Here is an 18,485-nt window from a genome sequence, read left to right as displayed (position 1 = left end):
TTTGCAGTCAACTTCTTTATTTCGTTCTAGATACAACCACGATTTAAACTTCTATAGGTACTTTTAGATACATTGCTATTCAGATATCAACTTAAAAACAAAATCCTTTTAACTAAGAGAAAATATTGGGATTACTTACTATTACTCCTAAGCGTTTTTATTTTAGCGAATACGGTTCACTGCAATGTTCTGCTGCACCGATAATAGGTAAATGTTTAAATAGTCGCCGCATATTTATCGAATAGTATTAAAAGCTGCGTACCCCCAAAAGGACTGAGGCAAACACGTCTGGTGTCTGCCGCTCTGGGAATTTCACCGGTGTATTCACAGGAAAGAAGAAACCAGGGACCTCCGCTAGGACTGGTTTCTTGAACCCCTAGATACCCCGGGACGCGCTTCCCGGACAGGACCTGGGCCGTCGCTTGTTCCGCTTTGACACTACGCCTGTGACCGCGTTCTGTGCCGGGTTCACCGTGCCAGTGGGCACCGTCTCCGTTCAGCGGAGCTCCTTGCGCGGGCTCGGCTGGCAGCACGGTGCCCGCTCTCCCGCCCGTCCAGCGGCACCGAGGGCTCCGCGCCGCCGCCATTTCCTCGGGCGCGGGGTGAGGTGAGGCGAGGTGAGCCGAGGTCAGGGAGGCGCGCGCCCACCGCGCCTGCGCAGCGCACGCTCCCCTCCCCCGCCCCCCTGCGCACGCGTGGCGAGGCGCGCGCGCAGGTCGGGGATCACCTCCCCGGTGCGCCGTTCCTGCGCAGGCGCGACGGCGGCGGCGGCGGCCGGGGGTGCCGCGGGTTGCAGTGCGCGCCGGCGCACGCGCGGTGGCGCGAGGCGCCGCGGCGGCCGGCGGCGGTGGGGGCTCAGCGGCGCAGGCGCGGTGGTGTCGGGGGGACTCCCGGGCCCGGGTGCTGCTGTGCTGCCGCCGGAGGAGCAGCAGGAGCAGGAGGAGGTTCCGTCACGCGGTGCCGGCGGGCGCGGGGCTGCGCGTGGGGGAGCGACGCTCGCCGGGGCAACGCAGGCGGGCAGCGGCAGCGCGGGGTCAGGTGAGCAGCGAGCGCGGCGCGGGCGGACCCGCCGGGCCCCGGTGTGCGGTGGCGAGGGGAAGGCGGGGGCGCGGCACGGAGGGGAGCGGTAGAAGTTTGACAGCGCCGGCGTGTCTCCCGCCGCGAACCGGGGGGCGGGAGTGCAGCGGCTGCCCTTGGGCGGGCACGGCCGCGGCCGGGGGCGGGGGGCGCTCGCGGGGCACCCGCTAGGCCCGGTGACCCACTTTGCTCCTGTCACAACTCCCGGCCGCGTCGGGAGCGCTGGCCGCCTGGCCCCGCGCCCGCGAACCGGGCCGGGCGGGCGCGGGACTCCCCGGCATCCCCCGGGCCGGGCCGCGCCGGACCGAGCGGAGCCGCGGGCGGCGCCTCCCCCCGCGGCCCCTCCGCCGCCGCTCCGTGGGGCGGCTCGACCCGCGGGCGCCGGGGGGACGCGCCCGGCCCCGCCGCCCCACGCGCGGGGGAGGTTTCCGCGGCGGCCCTGCGGAGCGCGGGTGTTTACACGGCGGGCGGGCGGCGGTCGGTGCCCGCTCGGCCCCGGGCCTTCCCCGCGGCGGGACAGCTCTGCGGGGCCTCGGGCTCCGGGCGGTGGCGGGAGCGTGCCCCGCTATGTCCCTGCGGCAGGTGGGCTGGAGCTGCGGGGTTGCGTATGCCCTTCAAAGGCTTGTATTTTTTCCTCTTTTTCTTTTTTTTTTTTCCTGCTTCCGATAACTTTTATTGCGTTAACAGTACCGTATTCACGTTCGTAAAACCTGAGGAATTCTCAGTAGTCCCCGGTCCTTTTTCGAGTTGTTGCGGCTTTAAAGTGAGTGTGTTAAATACTCCGTGTACGCAGGTGTGAAATACAATCAGCGAGGTACTGGAAATCCTTGATACTTCCAATTTTGTGTTTGGGTTAAGGTGGATCAGGAGTTCTGGTTGGTTTCACTTTCAAATTCCAGCTACTTTAGGCCTCGATATAAATTGGATTTTTTTTTTTCCCCATGAGGAGGAGTGCTTGTGAACTAATTAAACATATTTGCAGTGAGATTTTTGTAAGGCCGTTGTCGGTAAGAGTTAATCTACTAAGAGGCACAGGGAAAGTCAGATATGGCTTTGGCTGGAATATGAAACTGCTTGTAGAGGCAGAGTGGCCGATCACAGAATGTGATCCTCTAAATCCTTAAAGTCTGTATTTCTTCTTAAATGAGTGGTTGACAAGCAGTGCTTTTGGTGGCAGTATTGACTTGACCTGGCCTGCCTCTTTCTTGCTTCAGCTGCTCCAGCACAACGGTTTGTGGAATTATGTCCCATAGCTAGCTTGAGGAAATGATCCAGGTTAAAATTAACTACCTTGGTTTTGTGTTTTTGTTTTTTTTCTTTTTAATGTGGTTATATTTAACCTGTATAATTTCTCTGGCTAACAGGTGTGTCAGGAGGCAAGAGGATTGTTTAAGCAAATACCCTAATGAAAGAAGTACTTGAGAAATACACCTCGACTGTGGTAGTCCTGGCAAAGTTCAGTATGAACAGTCGCAGTTGTTTCACAATGTTCAGGTTTACAGAAATAATATTGACTTTTTTTATAAATATCTGTGGGGTTTCAGCCTGTTGCCTGAAATTGGAGAGCATTTGATTGTTGTAATAGAGGGATTCTATTTGAAAGTAGCTCTGCTTTTTAATTTTTTTTAAAAATTAAACTATTAATTTTCATGTGTATCCACTTAAGACACTTCCTCAAACTCCTTATGCATACTGCTTTCTGATTACCAGACATAATCTCTTTGGTTTAGGTTCTTTTTGCTGAATATGGCCACTTAGTCTGAGAATAGTGTTGGTAAGGCAAGGGTTACTGCTTCTTAACAAGCAATTCAAACAGGGAAAAAACCTTCAAACTTCCGGGTTGATATTTAATAGTGTAAGGTGCCATTCAGCCATGTCTTGTTTTTTATTTCTTCCGCTTCATGTTCCTACATGGAAAAGTTTAACACATATCGGCAAAATAAAAGAATGTGAGGAAAGCAGAGTGTTTTCATTACTAATGCTCTTCTAAGGACCCCAAAACTCTGCTGTAGGTAACTTTGCTCTCTTTGTACTAAGCTATTTAAAAACTGTGTGGTAATTACCTTAAATTTAATTTATAGTGTTGGTTAATTAGCTTCCTAGTATAGAATTTCACAGGAGTCATGAATCTTCAGGGTTGGATTGGTCTTGCAAAAGAAGTTGCTGCTTTTAAGAGCTTTGAGCTTTCTCTTTTTCTTCCTCCTCTATTTTAAATTTCTGCAAAAAGTTGTCAGTACCTCATGGTTTCAGCTTAGTTTTATAGATGAAGGCTATGGATTGCTCTCATCTTAGAATAGAAAATTAGTATCGTAATACAGTTTTTAATACAAAATATGATTCAGAAAAAGTGGAATTACGGCTGAAAGGTCCTTTTCATCACATTGTAGTGAGTTGGTTTTTCTCGAGGCAAAAGCTTTGGTAGATCTCTGAAGTAATGGAAAAGTTCATTTTAGTGTTTCAGCCTTTTAAAAAGTACTAGTGTCCCTATGAACACTGCAAACTATGAAGGTCAAATGAGAAAGCAGATGTAGGTCTGTTTGTGAGAATTTGGTGATATCAGTAGGTAGTGGCATAGCAAAGTCAGTAGTGATTGTTCCTGCCATTCTTACTTTCTGACTATTTACTTTGCAAAGTATTTTTTACCTTTCAGTGTTAATGAACTGGTTCACCACTGGAGGGGTGGCACAAGACCAGGAGAATCACCAGGCTGTTGGGAGAGCAGTAGGTGTTTTACAGGAGCTTTATCTCTAGAGGAGAAAAAGTGTGAGACTACAGATTATGGCCAAACCATTCAAATGTGTCTCTTGTCTTAAGATAATATTGAATTATTGTTAGTAATGTTGGTATTGTTATTTTGGATTTAGTGGTCTTTCCAAATAAAAAGATGTGTTGGAAGCAAACCTTCAGTTCCTGAGCAGAATCTGTAATGAAAGATCTCAGTGTCTCTTTGTAACTGGCACAAGCAAATTTGGCTATATCCATTAGGAATGTACCTCATTCACTTCTGTGGGTGGTGCACCTGGGGAAAGGCACTTACTAGTATATGTAGTTATTTTGTTACCTCAATGGGAATCTGTAATAATTTGAAACTCTGACAGATATTACACTGTTCATTTGTTGTAGGACTTAAAAGATGTGAAATACAAAATCACGGGAGCGAAAAGAGACTTGGGGTTAATGCAGCTGCCCTGAAGGATTGAATTCTCTATCCCTACTGCTGCCACAAAATTCCTTTGTCATGTAAAAGCCACTTCAGTTTTGGCATGCATCACCCCTGAGTGTTTAAATTTATAGTCTTAGTGTTCTCTTTCCATACCTGTATGTTATGAAATCTTTATTATACCCACTTTTAGAATATATAATCATATACATAAAACGTTTTGGTCCTGTGTGGTTGTCATATATTTAATATTATGAGGAAATAACAAGGCTTCACAGATTCTTTCAACAGTTTAGAGCTGCACACTTTGGACTCTTTCCAAGTGTTACATTCTGTCATTGAAATCAGTGAATAATTTTCCAGATCCTTTACTGATGTTCTAAGTATATTATGAAATCATAATTAATAGTATTAATATTTTATTAAATATAGATCCTGAAACATTGGATCTATATATAAGATTCAAGACTGATAATGACTTATTTAGAGCATGATGCTTTTGAAGCTTAGTAGATACTACAGGCATTCCTCATAGTCATGATAAAATAGTCGCCAAATTAGGCATAAATGTGCCTACTTCAGTGCTTTGTTCTTAAAACTGTGTTTGATGATCTCAGAGTATGTGAGAAGGCTTCAGTTTTGAAGCTAATGCCATTTTACCAATGATGACATCCTGGTACCACAAGGTAAACGGTGTTAGACTATTATCCTTTAGTTAAAACAGAAGAAAACACTTATTGGAGTAAGATCCAATTAAAGTGGATTGTTAAAATAAATATGTGACATAATTCTTCTACAGAGGTCCTTCTAGAATTCCACTGAAAAGGATATTTGCAGGTACCTCTGAGATAGTTTTTGATGTGTGTTATTTTGGTATATGGCCAGATCCATAAAATAATATGGAGGAGTCAAAATTGATTTGGATGGATTTTGTGTGTCCAGCCCCATTTAAAATTTATATCCTTTTTTCTAGGTTTTCACTAGTAAAGTTTTCCAAAGGTGAACACTGAAGTTTTGTTCTCATTCACATCTTCCAGAATCTTATCACAACCGAGTATCTTGCCATCTAAATCTGTTTACTATTCATAAATTAGGCAATCTGTAAATTAGGCCTTCACTTGTTCAAAGGCATGTTCAAACCACACCTCAGGCACACCTATGGGATTGGAATTGGACCAAAACCCTGTGGTGACTCTCCCTTTTGTTCAGAAGCACAAAGGAGTGAGGAGGAAGAGGTTTTGTTCATGTCTCCTTTAAAGAAAGAAATGCCCAAAATAAACAACAAACCAACAAAACTCCAAAGCCTAGAACCTCACTTTTCTTTGCAGACAAGATGATTGAAATATAATTGGGCTAAAGAGATATACTAGGCCAGTTGTTTTCCTTGGAGGAAAAGGAGGATTATATATATGTATGCACACCTGTATTCTGGCCCGTGTTCCATTTAAAATTTTGAATGCTATTATGAACTGGAACCCATGACCTAGGTCTCTTGTTTGCTGCCTTTCTCCTTAGAGAAACATGCATACTTCTGGTGCTGCTCTGTCCAGTAAAGCTGTCCTTTTTAGTTTTGCTTCCATATTTTGAAAATTGCCACTGAAATGAAAAGTTGTTAGTTGATGCATCTTCCCTGTGCGATCCAGAGCCTGTTGAGAGATTATGGTTTGAACCCTGTTTGGCAGACTAGAGATTAGCTTTCCAGTTTGTGTGTCCCAGGTTACTGTGCTGTAACCTTGTGCTCCTGGACAATATGAGAGCACATCTTTTTCCCCCTGCTGGCATGTTAAAAGAATATATTACTCCTGCTTTGATGGGAAAAATTTAGCTATGTGTACGGTAAGGACAGGGACCAGGATTGTGAATACTAACCTTACCTATGTCCTAGGCATCAGAAACAGGTGAAGGCAAAATACTGTATTCACTGGTTACTTATGTAGTTTGTATCTCTATTAGCTTTTGATAAAGTCTTGCTGAATGATGCAAGATGCAAGTCTTGCTGATGAACTCTCCCTGGCTTTGGTATTAAGAATTGTAGATCCTTTTGTATGGAATCCCCTTTTTGTGCCCTGTTTTAGTGAAGACTGCTGCTTTGGGGTTATGCTGCCCTACACAGCCAGAGCAGGCTGCAAAACTTAAACGTTGCATAGTAGTGGCCTTGCTGTGGGACACTTGGAAAACAAGGAATATCTGGGAATAGGCTGATCAGCCAGCATAATGCCAGAATTTTAAGTGCTTTATAGTAGGGAGTAGTATGGCTAGCGACCTCATCTACAAGAGTTTTTAGCTTGCAGCACCACAAGTTTGTGAGTGTGTTTCCATTGCTTGCTGAAGAATGATTCCAGGTCCAATAAGCATGTCATTCATTATCTGCTGAACTGGTGGCTCTCCAGAAAGTTTCAGCACTTTCTTCATTGGGGCAGGTATTTGTGAACCTAGAGGAGCCAGGCTGGCATATAAGAAGTGGCTCTTGTGGGAGGTTAATGCGTGAGTTTCCTCATGTACATTAGAAACACTGAGGAAATATATATTTTTACATCTTAAATTATGATCTTAATGAAAGTGTGAGATACTAAGCTGCCTAATAAAAAATATACTTCAAAACACATTCATACAGCTAATTTAATATTTCAAATTCTGAGAATCCTGCTGCTGTTATAAAAAAAAAACATAAGTTACCATTTTAGTGTTTGAGCAAAGTTTTTAATAAAGTAGTTGATAATAGTTTCTGGCATTTGAAGTGTTTGGTGGCTATTTCATTGCATCTTAAATGCAATGTCAGAGGCAATAGCCTCTTGGGTTTTGGCTGTTACTGACGTGGGCCCTGGCAGAGCAATGTTCCAGGAATTTAGAGGTTGCTGTTGAAAAGATGGTTGTGAATACAGAGAAGGTAGTCTCCTGCTGGTGTGCTCAAATACAAGGTATGTAATTTTTCAGATTGCTCTTGCTACAGAAATGTTAAATGCTTGGATTTTCACCAGTCATCTAAAAGCCTCAAGATACATTAGGAGAAAAAAACCTGTTTTGTTTCATGTAGTAACTTTCCCAGACTTTTGTTCCCGAAAGCTTAATTTGAAACCTTCATGTGAAGTTGTAAAAAGATAAAAAATGTTTTGCCAATATATGCTCATTTCCTTGGCTCAGTAAACAACTGGGAAATGTTCCTTGATTAAAAGCTGCCTTTTTCTAAGACTGATTTCCTAAGAAAATGTGATTTATGCTTCTTCCTTGTTTTCTCTCATTCTTTCCTTACATATTCACCAGTAGCTTTTGTAATTGTTCATCCGTTGTAGCTGTGTTTGTAGGAGGGATGGAAATCGCAGACAGTAATGTTAGCCCAGGTTTTGGAAAAATTGGCAAGCTGGGTAGAGAGAAATGTGTCACTGCCCTCTCTTGAGAGAGAGATAATGCAATGGGATTTTGGTACTGACCTGTTGTTTTTTTCAGCCTGCTCTGGGTCTGTGTTGGATAGCAGAACAGGAGTTGTATGTGTCATGAGGACTTGAGGAGACAGGAAGTATATTGGGCTATTTTGGAAAGGGGTGGGGTCCAACAATGTCGTAGCATGACATTATTGCAAAATAATAATAAAAATAATATTTTTCTGCCAGCATAAGAACAAAAGACAGTATTTCCCAAATTGGATCTCCAGTAAGCCCACTCAGTCTCATAACACAGAGTTACTTGTTGAAAAGCAGGAGCTGAATTTGTCTGGAATCGCATTTCTTGCCTTTTTTTCCTGTCTGCATTACCTATTTATCATAATCAACAGCAGACTGAAATCTACCTCATTATGTTCAACTTGAAGATTTTTATCGAGTCTCAGTAGAGAAATGTAGGGTGTCCTGCTTGTTGGTTTAGGAAAAACTGAGAAAGCTGGTAATGGTATAAGTGGATAAAACTTTATTAGCTTGTGTTGCTTTCATTTCTAGAGAATTTTCTGCTGTATAATAAGAAGTATACTTGTCAAGCGTTCAGTAACCAACGTAATCTTCACAAATTTTAATTTATTGATTTTAAGTATTAAAATATTTAAGTTTTAAAATATCATAGTAGACTGCAAAATAGGTGTTTCTGACTTGTGCTTATTTTAAAGTAGTTTTCATAGTAACAACAAATACTCTAAAGGAAACAGGGTTTTCCTCTACTGTGAGTAGAAGAGAAAGTAGCAGCATGAATCACAGCTTCCAAGAACTGTCAGAATAGGAATGCAGATTCTCTCACACATACAGACACACGCTTTCTGACAGTTTTAATGTAGTAATGTGATTTAATAAAGTTTTCTTACCATCCACAGCAGCAACATCCATTATGTGTAATCAAGCCACTACTAGCAGTTGTGTCTTTGAGAACTACAGTTCAGACCCAGTATGGTAGTTCCACTGATAGTTCTCTAACATCTCAGCAATTTTGCATCTAATGTATTTTTCTGGAAGTGTTTTTATTGTTAAAATGTTCTACTTCATTTTTTTATATAGTCTTTTTTCCAGCTCAGAAGCTGTAGCTAAACATTTTGTGCTACCCTAGAGTTTTTCATGATGTTTCATAGATAATAAGATAGAGTTTCAGCCTTGAGAAGCTTGTGAACTGAATTTCACTGACATAGAAAATGATGACAGTGACCTCAGAAAGGGGGACAAGGATTCAAATTAATAAGCGAGTCATAGTGAGTGAATTAAACAAGTTCTCATTTCTAAGAACATGATAAGATAGATCAGCAACAAGTAATATGAGAATATAGAAGCAAAAGTCAGCATAAAGCAAGTCCAAATAATATACAGATTTGGAGGAAAAGAAGCAAAATATTTTACAGGTTCTGGAAAGCATAATGAAATCAGAGAAGTAGTCTGAATCAAGAGGAAAAGTAACTAGAAGGTTTTATGAAATAGAGCAGGAGAAAGATCTATAGAAACTTACAAATTATGTTGATGGGTTTAGGTCTTCTGAAGGAAAACAATGAGACAGGAAAAGGTTTTGAGAATATGCTGTTTTCATCAGTTTGGTTAGGACACAAATTCTAGTGCTAAAATACATATTTTTTAAATCCTTTAAGAAATTTTGCTGTCACTCAAACTTGCTTTTAAAGTGAGTGGCAAAATGACAAGCAGTGGTGCCTGAAAACTTCATGTCAGGCATTCTGGCTGCTCTATTGCTACCTCTGTTGCACACAGTTTTTCTGCAAGCTGGAGGACTTCGTACAAATTTCAGTACAATTGAGGGTGGGGCTGTAGAAGTTTTTAACATCAGTGGTGATTGACATAATACCATTTTATCTAAGTCAAAAGGATCACAAACTTTTTTCACTAAAATAACTGAAATTGCTTTTTCAAATTATTTTACTTAAATTTGTACTGCCTTTATAGAGACAATTAGATTTATGGTTGATTTAGATTTGAGTTACATCAAACTTCATGTTGCCAACATAAGAAGCAAAAAATAATCTTTCATAAACCAGCACAGGTTTTGTTTTTTTTAAATGCACCTAAACTTCCTGACCTGTAGAATATAGTTTGCCATTTCTTATCTACATACTGATATTTGATTCCAGTCACTGATTTCTAACACTAGAATACTTCATTTGACGACTTAGGAAAATAGACATATTGGTGATAATGGTCTGCATTTCTTATCCCATTAGACTTGGCAGTAGTTCCTCAAACATTGGCATTTTTCTTCCCCAGGCTGACAGCTTCTTCTTTCTGTGTTACACGTACTGGGGGACAAGGTGGTAAAGAACAGGGGTTTAGAAGTTACCTTGTTTTGGTTATTTTATGTCAAAGGAAATCCGCCTATCCTTGCATACAATGGAAAGGAATAGATTTATGTCTGCCTTAAAGGATGGGCTTTGCTACAGGGGAGTGCTGGATAGAAAATAACAGCAGTGGGTAACTAGGAATAGATTTTTCTAGCAGGATTATCATCATTTAGATGGTATTAACAAGTTGGTACATGTGTGTTTAAAATACAGCATGGTGTGTAGGAATACAGAATTTATGATCTGTAGGAGGTGGTGGGCTACTTCTTCATTGAATTAGTAGAGTATTTGTGTATAGATCTCTGCTGTATAGTTAGCTTTTGCTAAGCACATCTTACTGAAATTGTTTTTTTATTGGTGAGGGGAGTTTGATTAGAGAGGGAGATCTTGTGCTGTTGCATGCCATGTTCTCTGAGAGTTTCAAGTTGTGTTCTTGAGGTAGTTCATGTGTCCTGTGTTTGAACCATAGTGCACACAGTTAAGATTTGATTGATGCATTTTCTTTCCAGAAGTTTGCATAATGTATTATTGATATTCTGCAAGGTCATAATACAATGCAAAGCAATTGTAATGCAGTAATTGTAATATTAATGTTTTGTAGACATCATTACATCTGTGAATTTCATTTTACCATTGGGCTATTGCATTTGAGTCTCAGGTTTGGATTTTAGACAGTGCCAGAGCTACATAAAAGGTGGCGTGCAATGTTGAAGTTCTTCATGAGTATTTACATTATTCTATTGAATAGAAAAATTGGAAAATGAAATTGTGTACAATTTAAGGATGCATATAAAATGACTGAAATGGCAGGAGAGAAAACAGAAATAATCAAGGGCTCATTTCCAAAAGTTTTTTCAAACAGATTAATTGTCATTAAACTATGGGTTTTTTTGTTGTTTTCCAGAAGACTGTGCCAAAGACTTTTACTCAGATGACATCACGTTTGGACTACTAATGCTACCCACCCACTCTACAAGGCACAATGTATTTCTAGATAATTTAAGTAAGTACGTAGATTTTATTGCTACAAGATCAGCAATGCTTTAAACAGAAACATCTCTTTTTCAACCTCAGGCAAAGTAGACATTCCACTTCAGTTTGAGATTCAAATTAATGGTGTGTGTGGGCACGAATAAACTTCAAATAAGCTTTTTATAAGCTTTTATCCTGTACACTGGAGCATGGAATAAAACAACTGAACTGTACCTGAGCAGCTGCCTTGGAAACTAGAAGGAAGAAAAAACCCAGGCCTTATGAAGGCACTGTCCTGAGCAATGCAGCGTGCTAATTTGGCCCTGTGGTTTCTGGAGACTAAACTAATATCTTTCCCAGGGATATGTTGCAGTAAATGAGCCTATGTACTGCCACGCTTACTCTTTTCTGAGTGTTTGTTTGTTTGTTTATTTGTGTTCTTTTTGTGTGATTGCCACCTTATTTATGAAAGGGTTGCTTCTCCCTGCTTCCTTGATTGGACACTATGTACTATCCAGCTGAGGGTGCACCAGGAGGTGCAGATTTTCATCTTTACAAGATTCGTCTGTGTCCTATCTTGCAGTAGGTTTGCTGATTTCTTTGTATATTACTCAGAGAGAAGCACAAAACAGCAGGGTAGTTTGTTTATGGTTCATCTTTTGAGCAGCAGAGGGATTTTGATTCAATGTATCATTAGGATCATGGCCATGGCCCTCTCATGTATGTTGTTTTTATGTTTTATCTTTCTAAGTAGCTGTTATTTTTCAGATGTTCTCTTGTTTTTTGTCTGGGTCAAAGCATGCACTTTCATATTGGGTCAAAAAATGCAAGAAATTGATCTATTTATGTAGAGCAGACATTGTGCCAATCTTGCTGAAATGGGATTATTTTGTCTTGCTGGCAGAAAGCCTTCCTGTACTCCTAGTGGCTTATAATGCATTGGAGGTGCTTGATTGTGCATGAAGTTTGGTCATGAATGGAATTACAGGTAGCAGTGCTTGTAGTTAATGATGCTTGACACTTTCTATTCCAGAACCCTGGTTTTAGTTGCTTATAATTTACTAAGATGTAAATCTCTGTTATTTGTCTCCTTCACCTAAAATTCAACCAAACATCACCTTGTGTCTGAGAATGAGTTGAGAGGGTAGAACATACTGTTTTCTTGATGCAGAATGCAATGAAAATCTTGCCACTGGAAAAATAAAGCACCTGCATATACTGAAGCAAGCACTCAAGGTTTTAGGATAAAAAAATTGTTAAGATGCAGGTTTTTTTTTCTTCTATCCCACTTACATTAGGCAGCATGATAGATTTCTGCAAATATGTTTTGTACCAGTTCAATGAATTTCCTAAATCCATTTCATCTGTCCAAATCAGATGAGGTAGATATATTCCAAATCCTTTTAGTCATAAGCAGACAGAGCTACTGAGCATGTTCTAGCTGGACTGTGAGAAGTAAACAGGTCTAATCTCCTCGACTCTGTTGTAGTATCTGGTACAAACACTTGAGTAAGAAGATTTTCTTCTGTACTATTTGTGCTTTTCCTTAGCTTTATCACTCATCTACTGTTGATTTGATCCTTCAAAGTCTGCTTCAGCAGCATAAATCCATAACCATTGTCCGTTTTTTCATTCAGTTTTTCTCTGTTCTTTGCTTTTTTTCTTTATTGCTACTCTAATGTTCACAAGAGATCATAATAAAATTGATCTTTTTGGGCTGTGCAGGCTGTGTGTGGTTAAAAGTTATGATTTATTTCTTTTTGGGCCTCCTGAAAACCTTTGTCTGTTGTGCATCTTTGATGTTGTTTTTCAAGTAACATTTTTAGAACGTGAAAAACAGCTTTCTTCTGAAATGGAAAGGCAATATACTTAAAATTTTCAAGTTATGTACATGTGAAAATTTGTGTAGTGTTGTTTTTCTTAAATGACAATTTTTCTTTAGGAATTGCTCTAAAGAGATCTATTTTTTTTGTTTTCATCTAAATTTAGCATATGTACAGAGAAGCTCATTCTTTCATTTGCAAAATCTTCTGGAAGGTTATTTGGATGTTGTATACTGAACGTCAGTGAAACTAGGTGAGTCTGAATAGTTTGGTCATTCTAAACAGCTAATGAATTAATTATATGTGAAAAAAAAAAAGATTAAAAAAATCCTATTTGTAAGTTACAGTGCTAGGAGAAACTCTGGCACAGAACCTAAAATTTAGAGGATTTAAATTGTTATATAAATTACATAGCCCAGAAAAAAATGAGCAGAGATTAAGCATATTCTTGGGTTTACATCTGAGGTAAAAAACTGTTTATACACCAAGTATCTAGTGTTTCTTTAATGAAGTTCTTGCATTCCATATGTTGCTTGATTAGCTTCCCTTAGTATTTCTTTGTTCCTGTGGTTGTTCTCTGAGATGATGTTTAGAACCAAGCTACTTTCAATCTAATGTAGACTAATATTCCTGTGTCATTAGTCTGATTTTTCTCAATTCCCATAGTTGGTTAGGGATTTAGAGATCAGTTTGAGTCATTGCAGTAAACCCATGATCATCTTTACTCCTTTTAAATTTTGTTTCATTTAGGGCAAGTTAAATCACAGTAGTAGTGCTTACAAACCTGTCTCAAACTATACTATCTGAATTTCCAGGGGAAAAAGCAATACTGGCACCTCTGAAAGTTCAGAAATGCAAGAATATTTTCCCTTACTGTATTTAATAGCACAGGTAATAGAAGGAAACAAACAAATAAGAGACAAAGGCTGAAAGAAATAAGGTAGAAATGAGAAGTAAAGTATTTGAAGTGAAAAAACAGGACATAAAAGATGAAGTAAATAAGTAAAGAGAAATGATGCCTAAGGAATAGGGTTATCTAGATTTATGTCTTCTGCTGAATTCTGGCACAGAGGAAATAATTTTTTTGTGGAAGCCAGTAGATGGCCTTGTGTCATGATTTTGTTTTTCAATTGTGAGACATTATGAAGAATGCTTAGAGAATTTTTATGAAGTCTTTCAGTGCCATCAAGTATTGTGTTTGTGACATGACATCTCTGTTGATTGGTCTGATTTGAAAAGGTGGGGTATAACTCCCAATGTATGCATTACCATTGTGATTTGGATGATTAAAACTGCTTTTGAAAAAATCTCACTATTGTTTCCCCTTACCACTTGCTTGGTTCAGTGTGTTTGAGCTACATTCCTTTCTCAGAAAACTAGACTCTGAGTTCTGCTGCTTGTGTAGAGTGCTCTTCTGTCTCTACTGGGGACATGGAGTTCTGCATCAATCATAAAATTCCTGGAAAAAAATTTGAATGGTCCACGTGATAGTGATGTTTGCTTCTGTGAGACCAGATGAAATCTAATCCAAAATAAACCCTCTTGAACAGCAAGCATCGGAGTGTCAGCACCAGCTGCTTTGGTCTACTGATCCATTTCTGTGGTTTCAGATTACTTTCTAATGGGGACAGAGCCATAGTTGTTCACTTTGGTTATAGGTCAGTAGATGAGGGCAATGAACCTCTAAGATACATATCTATGCTGCAAGTCCAGTCATAAGTTTGGGTGCTGAGTTTGAAAATTTTTAAAATGCCAGGAATACTTTTTTCCAATTTTGGTAATATAGACTGTCGATGAAGCACATAAATACTATAAATGACAGTGGTTCAAACAACTAAATCATAACTGCGTTTTGTAATTCTGATTAGATTAGTTTGGGTTTTTTCCATGCTTATATTTTTCTATTGTTAAACAGAGGAGTCTTATAATTTCTTTCATTTTATAATTTTAGTATAGAATTCCAAAATATGTTTGTTTCCTACCCCAGATGTTTTGCTTGAGCTGCTTATCTGCATTGATAAAACCCCAAAGCCAGTGTTTTATGGCGGTCATTAATTAAGAGCAAGACAAAAAATGAAAAAGATATGGTCTTTGCAGGTTTTTGCAGTTGTTACCCTTTTTCTTGCCTTAGCTGTCATGAATCATGACAGATTTTTCTTTTTTTTTTTTCTATTTTTTTTTTCCTGGAATGAATTCCTCAGTTGTTAAGGTGTTGAAAATCTAAGCAATATTTAGGTGCTGGTGTTACATAATTTTATCTTGAAATAGCAGTTGAAAGAGTGTTCTCCATGTGCCCTGTTTAATTTTAAGTTCCGAGTTTCCCAATAATTTTGCATGCTTAACTGTAGTATAATATCCCACATATCTAAGCCAGTAATTAGGACTAAATTCAGCTATGTTTCTTGTTTATTAGATTTTTACAGAAACTTGGCCTTGGCTTTCAGCACTTTTTCCAGAAAATTTCCAACATTCAATTAAGATTTCTGTTGACAGGCATGTTTAAACCTACAGTCTTAATATAATCGTTAAAATCCACCTGAAACTATTAAGCTTGTAGCAGCATAAGCAGCAGCAGTATTTGGAAACTGTTTGAAAAAAATAGTTTACTTTAAAAAAATCACGTTTGCAGTATTATTTAATTTGTTCAAAATCGAGATACAAGCCTCAATTTGAAATGAAGAAAAATGTTGAGAGTCGAAATATGAGTTGTAAGCCAGTTGTGTTCTGAAGACTTCTCATTATTTTAAATAATCTTGGTTTAAGAATATTTAATTATTATGTTGAAGTGCTCTGTTTGTGTATTTTTTAATGTGTTTGATATAAGTAAACTGTTTCAAGCTTTAATGTGCTTAAATACAATACAGCTGTTTTCATTATCCTGTTAGCATATGGCCTGAATGTAAAATTCATGTTAGTTTCAGAATTTCCTGTAAATATTGATAACTTTTGGTATCCCGTTCCTCAATACCAGTGTTTCCACTAGCAAGATCCTAGGTCTTTGAAACCATTCTCACAGTGTGGTGAGCAGAAATGAATTAAATAAAACCTGATTGTCAGTTTGGTTTTTGGTCACTGATACATTAATTATAAATGAAAATAGCTGTAATACTTTTATAAATATTCTTAGTATTGCTTTTAGAGATATAGGTTCTGGATGATCTAAGTCATGATCTTAAAATATTTTTGAAAGAAAGGGAGACACATGATAGAATTTTGCTATGAGCATTGAATTAGTCTGCAAGGTGTTGAAAGCCTCCATTATAAAGATTCCCAGTGCATAAAGAGTAATATTCTCATAATAATTAATCAACTTAATTAACAATTAAATTGACTGGAGCCAATATTTTGAAGATGATACTGATATATGAGAAGAAGGAATTTGTTGTTTGTCTTTTCCTGTTTCTCAGAAGGTGATTTCAGTAGGTTTTCTGGACTTAGCTTAGCAGAAGCTCTGAAAGTTTCAGAGGAGGGAGTGCATGCTTCTACTGCACAGGAGAATAAAGAAAAAGTGAAAAATTTTGTCATCTATATAAATAGGTAATGTTTTAGAAATACAGAATGTTAAAAAATGTTAAATGTTGCAGTGTTACTTTAAACTACAGTTTTTCTTTGAGCTTTGTTTCCTGAACATTCAGAAATTGTTGTGTTCAGTGCTCTAATGTTTGAATCGAGTGAAGATACACTTATTTTATTTCCATATAAGAGTTACTTGTAGAGTGATTACAGTAAAATTAAATTAAATTTGGAGTTTATTTTATATATTTTTTCTTATTGCTACATTGCTGTTTCTGTTTAGTTCATACAGCACTATCTCTTTTTTTACAATAATGTATCATATTTTCTACCTGAACAAGTCCTATGACTGACAGAGTGCTGGCTGATTCCATTTCCTTTGGATTCTTCCTTGTAGCAGAGTGGCAAAAAGATACTTAGCTTCTGTGCCCAAAGTGGTTACTGAGTGTTTCGCCAAAAGTTTCTAGGGACAGTAAAACTAAACTTGTTTTGTCTTAGTTTAATTCATTCTTTAGCCAGAGCAAGAGTTATTTCCTTTGTATGTCAATTGCAATACTGTTCTGGTTTCCTGTTTTTTGGGGGGTTTCTGTTTTGGTTTGGTTGGTTGGTTGGATTTGTTTGTTTGTTTTCTTGGGGGGGAGGGGTATCCCCTTTCCCTGTTAAGGCACTTCTTGCCTTTGTAATATGAAATACTTGTCCTTTATCTCAAGTCTTGCAATCACTGTAATTCCAGTTGAGCCCAGATTCTTTTGTTGAAAGTTCTGACAATAGAGTAATTCCAGCATTTTCTTTAGTGAAATTTAAGTCTTGAGTTCTGTAAGTATAGTGTTGAGTTTTTACTTACAGTATAAGTTTGTTTTTTTAACAAGAGGTAGTTATATTGAGGGGTAAACTGAAGGACCTGGCAGACACTAGAGTTCTAGAAAATTTAAGTTCTTTACTTCTTTTAAAGCTCGTTAACCATAGGAATATAAAAGCATGCTGATACAGAAGTGTGTTTTGTCACATATTTTTTGGGTAGAATCATAGCCTTGGTTTGGAAGAGATCTTAAAGATCATGTAGTTCTAATCCCCCTCCCCCATGAGTAGGGAATGCCATTCACTAGATCAAGTTGTTCAGGGTCACATCCAACCTGGCTTCAAACAATTCCAGTAATGGACTATCCACAACTTCTCTGGAAAACCTGCTCCAGTGCCTCAGCACCCTCTGAATAAAGAATTTCTTCCTAACATCTAATCTAAATCTTTGCTGTTTTAGTTTTAAACAGGTCCTCCTTGTTCTGTAATTATCTGTTGCTCTCTCTTTTTTTTAAAACCCCCCTTCAAGTACAGGAAGGTGGCAGTGAAGTTTCTGTGGAGCCTTCTCTGCTTCGGGCTGAAGAACCTCAGCTCTCTCAGCCTGTCTTCAATAGAAGAGGTTCTCCAATCTTCTGATCATCTTTGTGACCTCCCTTGGGCCTGCTCTAACAGGTTCATGTCTTTCTTATGTTGAGGATCTGAGAGCTGGATGCAGTCACCTCTTATCACTGGCTTTCATCTGGACATAGAGTCATCGACCACAAACTCTCCAGCTGTGTCCATCCATTCAGTTAGTTTTCCCTTCAACAGTCTGCCATTTAAACCTATGTCTCTCCAATTTGGTGACAAGGGTGTTGTGTGGACCATATCAAAAGCCTTACAGAAGTCTAGTTAGATGACATTGGTTGTTCTTAGCCTTGTCAGCTGTTGCTTCATCACTGAAAGGTGCCAGCTTGGTCAGACATGATTTGTAAGCTGTGCTGTAAGCTTAGTAAAGCTGTGCTGGCTGTCTCTGATCTCCTCCTTGTATTCTATGTGCCTTAAAATTGCTTCCATGATCTTCGCAGACACAGAGGTGAGGCTCATTGTTCTGTGGTTCCCCGGATCTTCATTTCTCCCTTTTTTAAAAAATAGGACTGATTTCTATTTTTCCAGTCTTTTTTTCTGATTTCTGTTTTTGTTTCTGTTTTTCCAGTCAACAGGGCTTCTGTCTAACTGCTGTGGCTTTTTAAATATGATAGAGTGGCATGGCAACATCATCTCCAGTAGAGGTCCAATAGACTTGTGGCTGTTTAGTTTCATGAAGTGGTCCCAAATTTGCTCTTCTCTTACAGTGGAAATACACTGAAATGACCATCCCCTAGTGCTTCCCGTTGTTTTTTATTTTTAT

At 39.1% G+C, this 18,485-nt stretch overlaps 1 protein-coding gene across 7 annotated transcripts in view; it reads left to right on the top strand.

Annotated features, from left to right (window-relative positions):
- Positions 1–791: 791 nt before the first annotated feature.
- CLOCK (clock circadian regulator) overlaps positions 792–18,485 on the top strand; it is a 61,557-nt gene continuing 43,863 nt past the window's right edge. For 3 of the 7 annotated variants that reach the window (XM_062492803.1, XM_062492802.1, XM_062492801.1), the window contains exons 1-3: positions 792–1,038; positions 10,894–10,992; positions 12,951–13,037. Coding sequence is in view for 4 of the 7 variants with exons in the window: in XM_062492798.1 (XP_062348782.1) it covers positions 7,104–7,155; positions 10,894–10,996; positions 12,951–13,037 (242 nt within the window). In the remaining 3 variants the exon portion in view is untranslated. Of the gene's footprint in view, positions 1,039–6,923; positions 7,156–10,893; positions 10,997–12,950; positions 13,038–18,485 lie in introns of those variants that run through there. The other 4 variants (XM_062492798.1, XM_062492797.1, XM_062492800.1 and 1 more) reach the window with 3 other exon arrangements.

Source organism: Cinclus cinclus, chromosome 5, assembly GCF_963662255.1.
Source record: "Cinclus cinclus chromosome 5, bCinCin1.1, whole genome shotgun sequence".
Taxonomy (NCBI): Eukaryota; Metazoa; Chordata; class Aves; order Passeriformes; family Cinclidae; genus Cinclus; species Cinclus cinclus.
The sequence above is the reverse complement of the archived record's forward strand: the minus strand, read 5'-3'. Positions and strand labels throughout refer to the sequence as shown.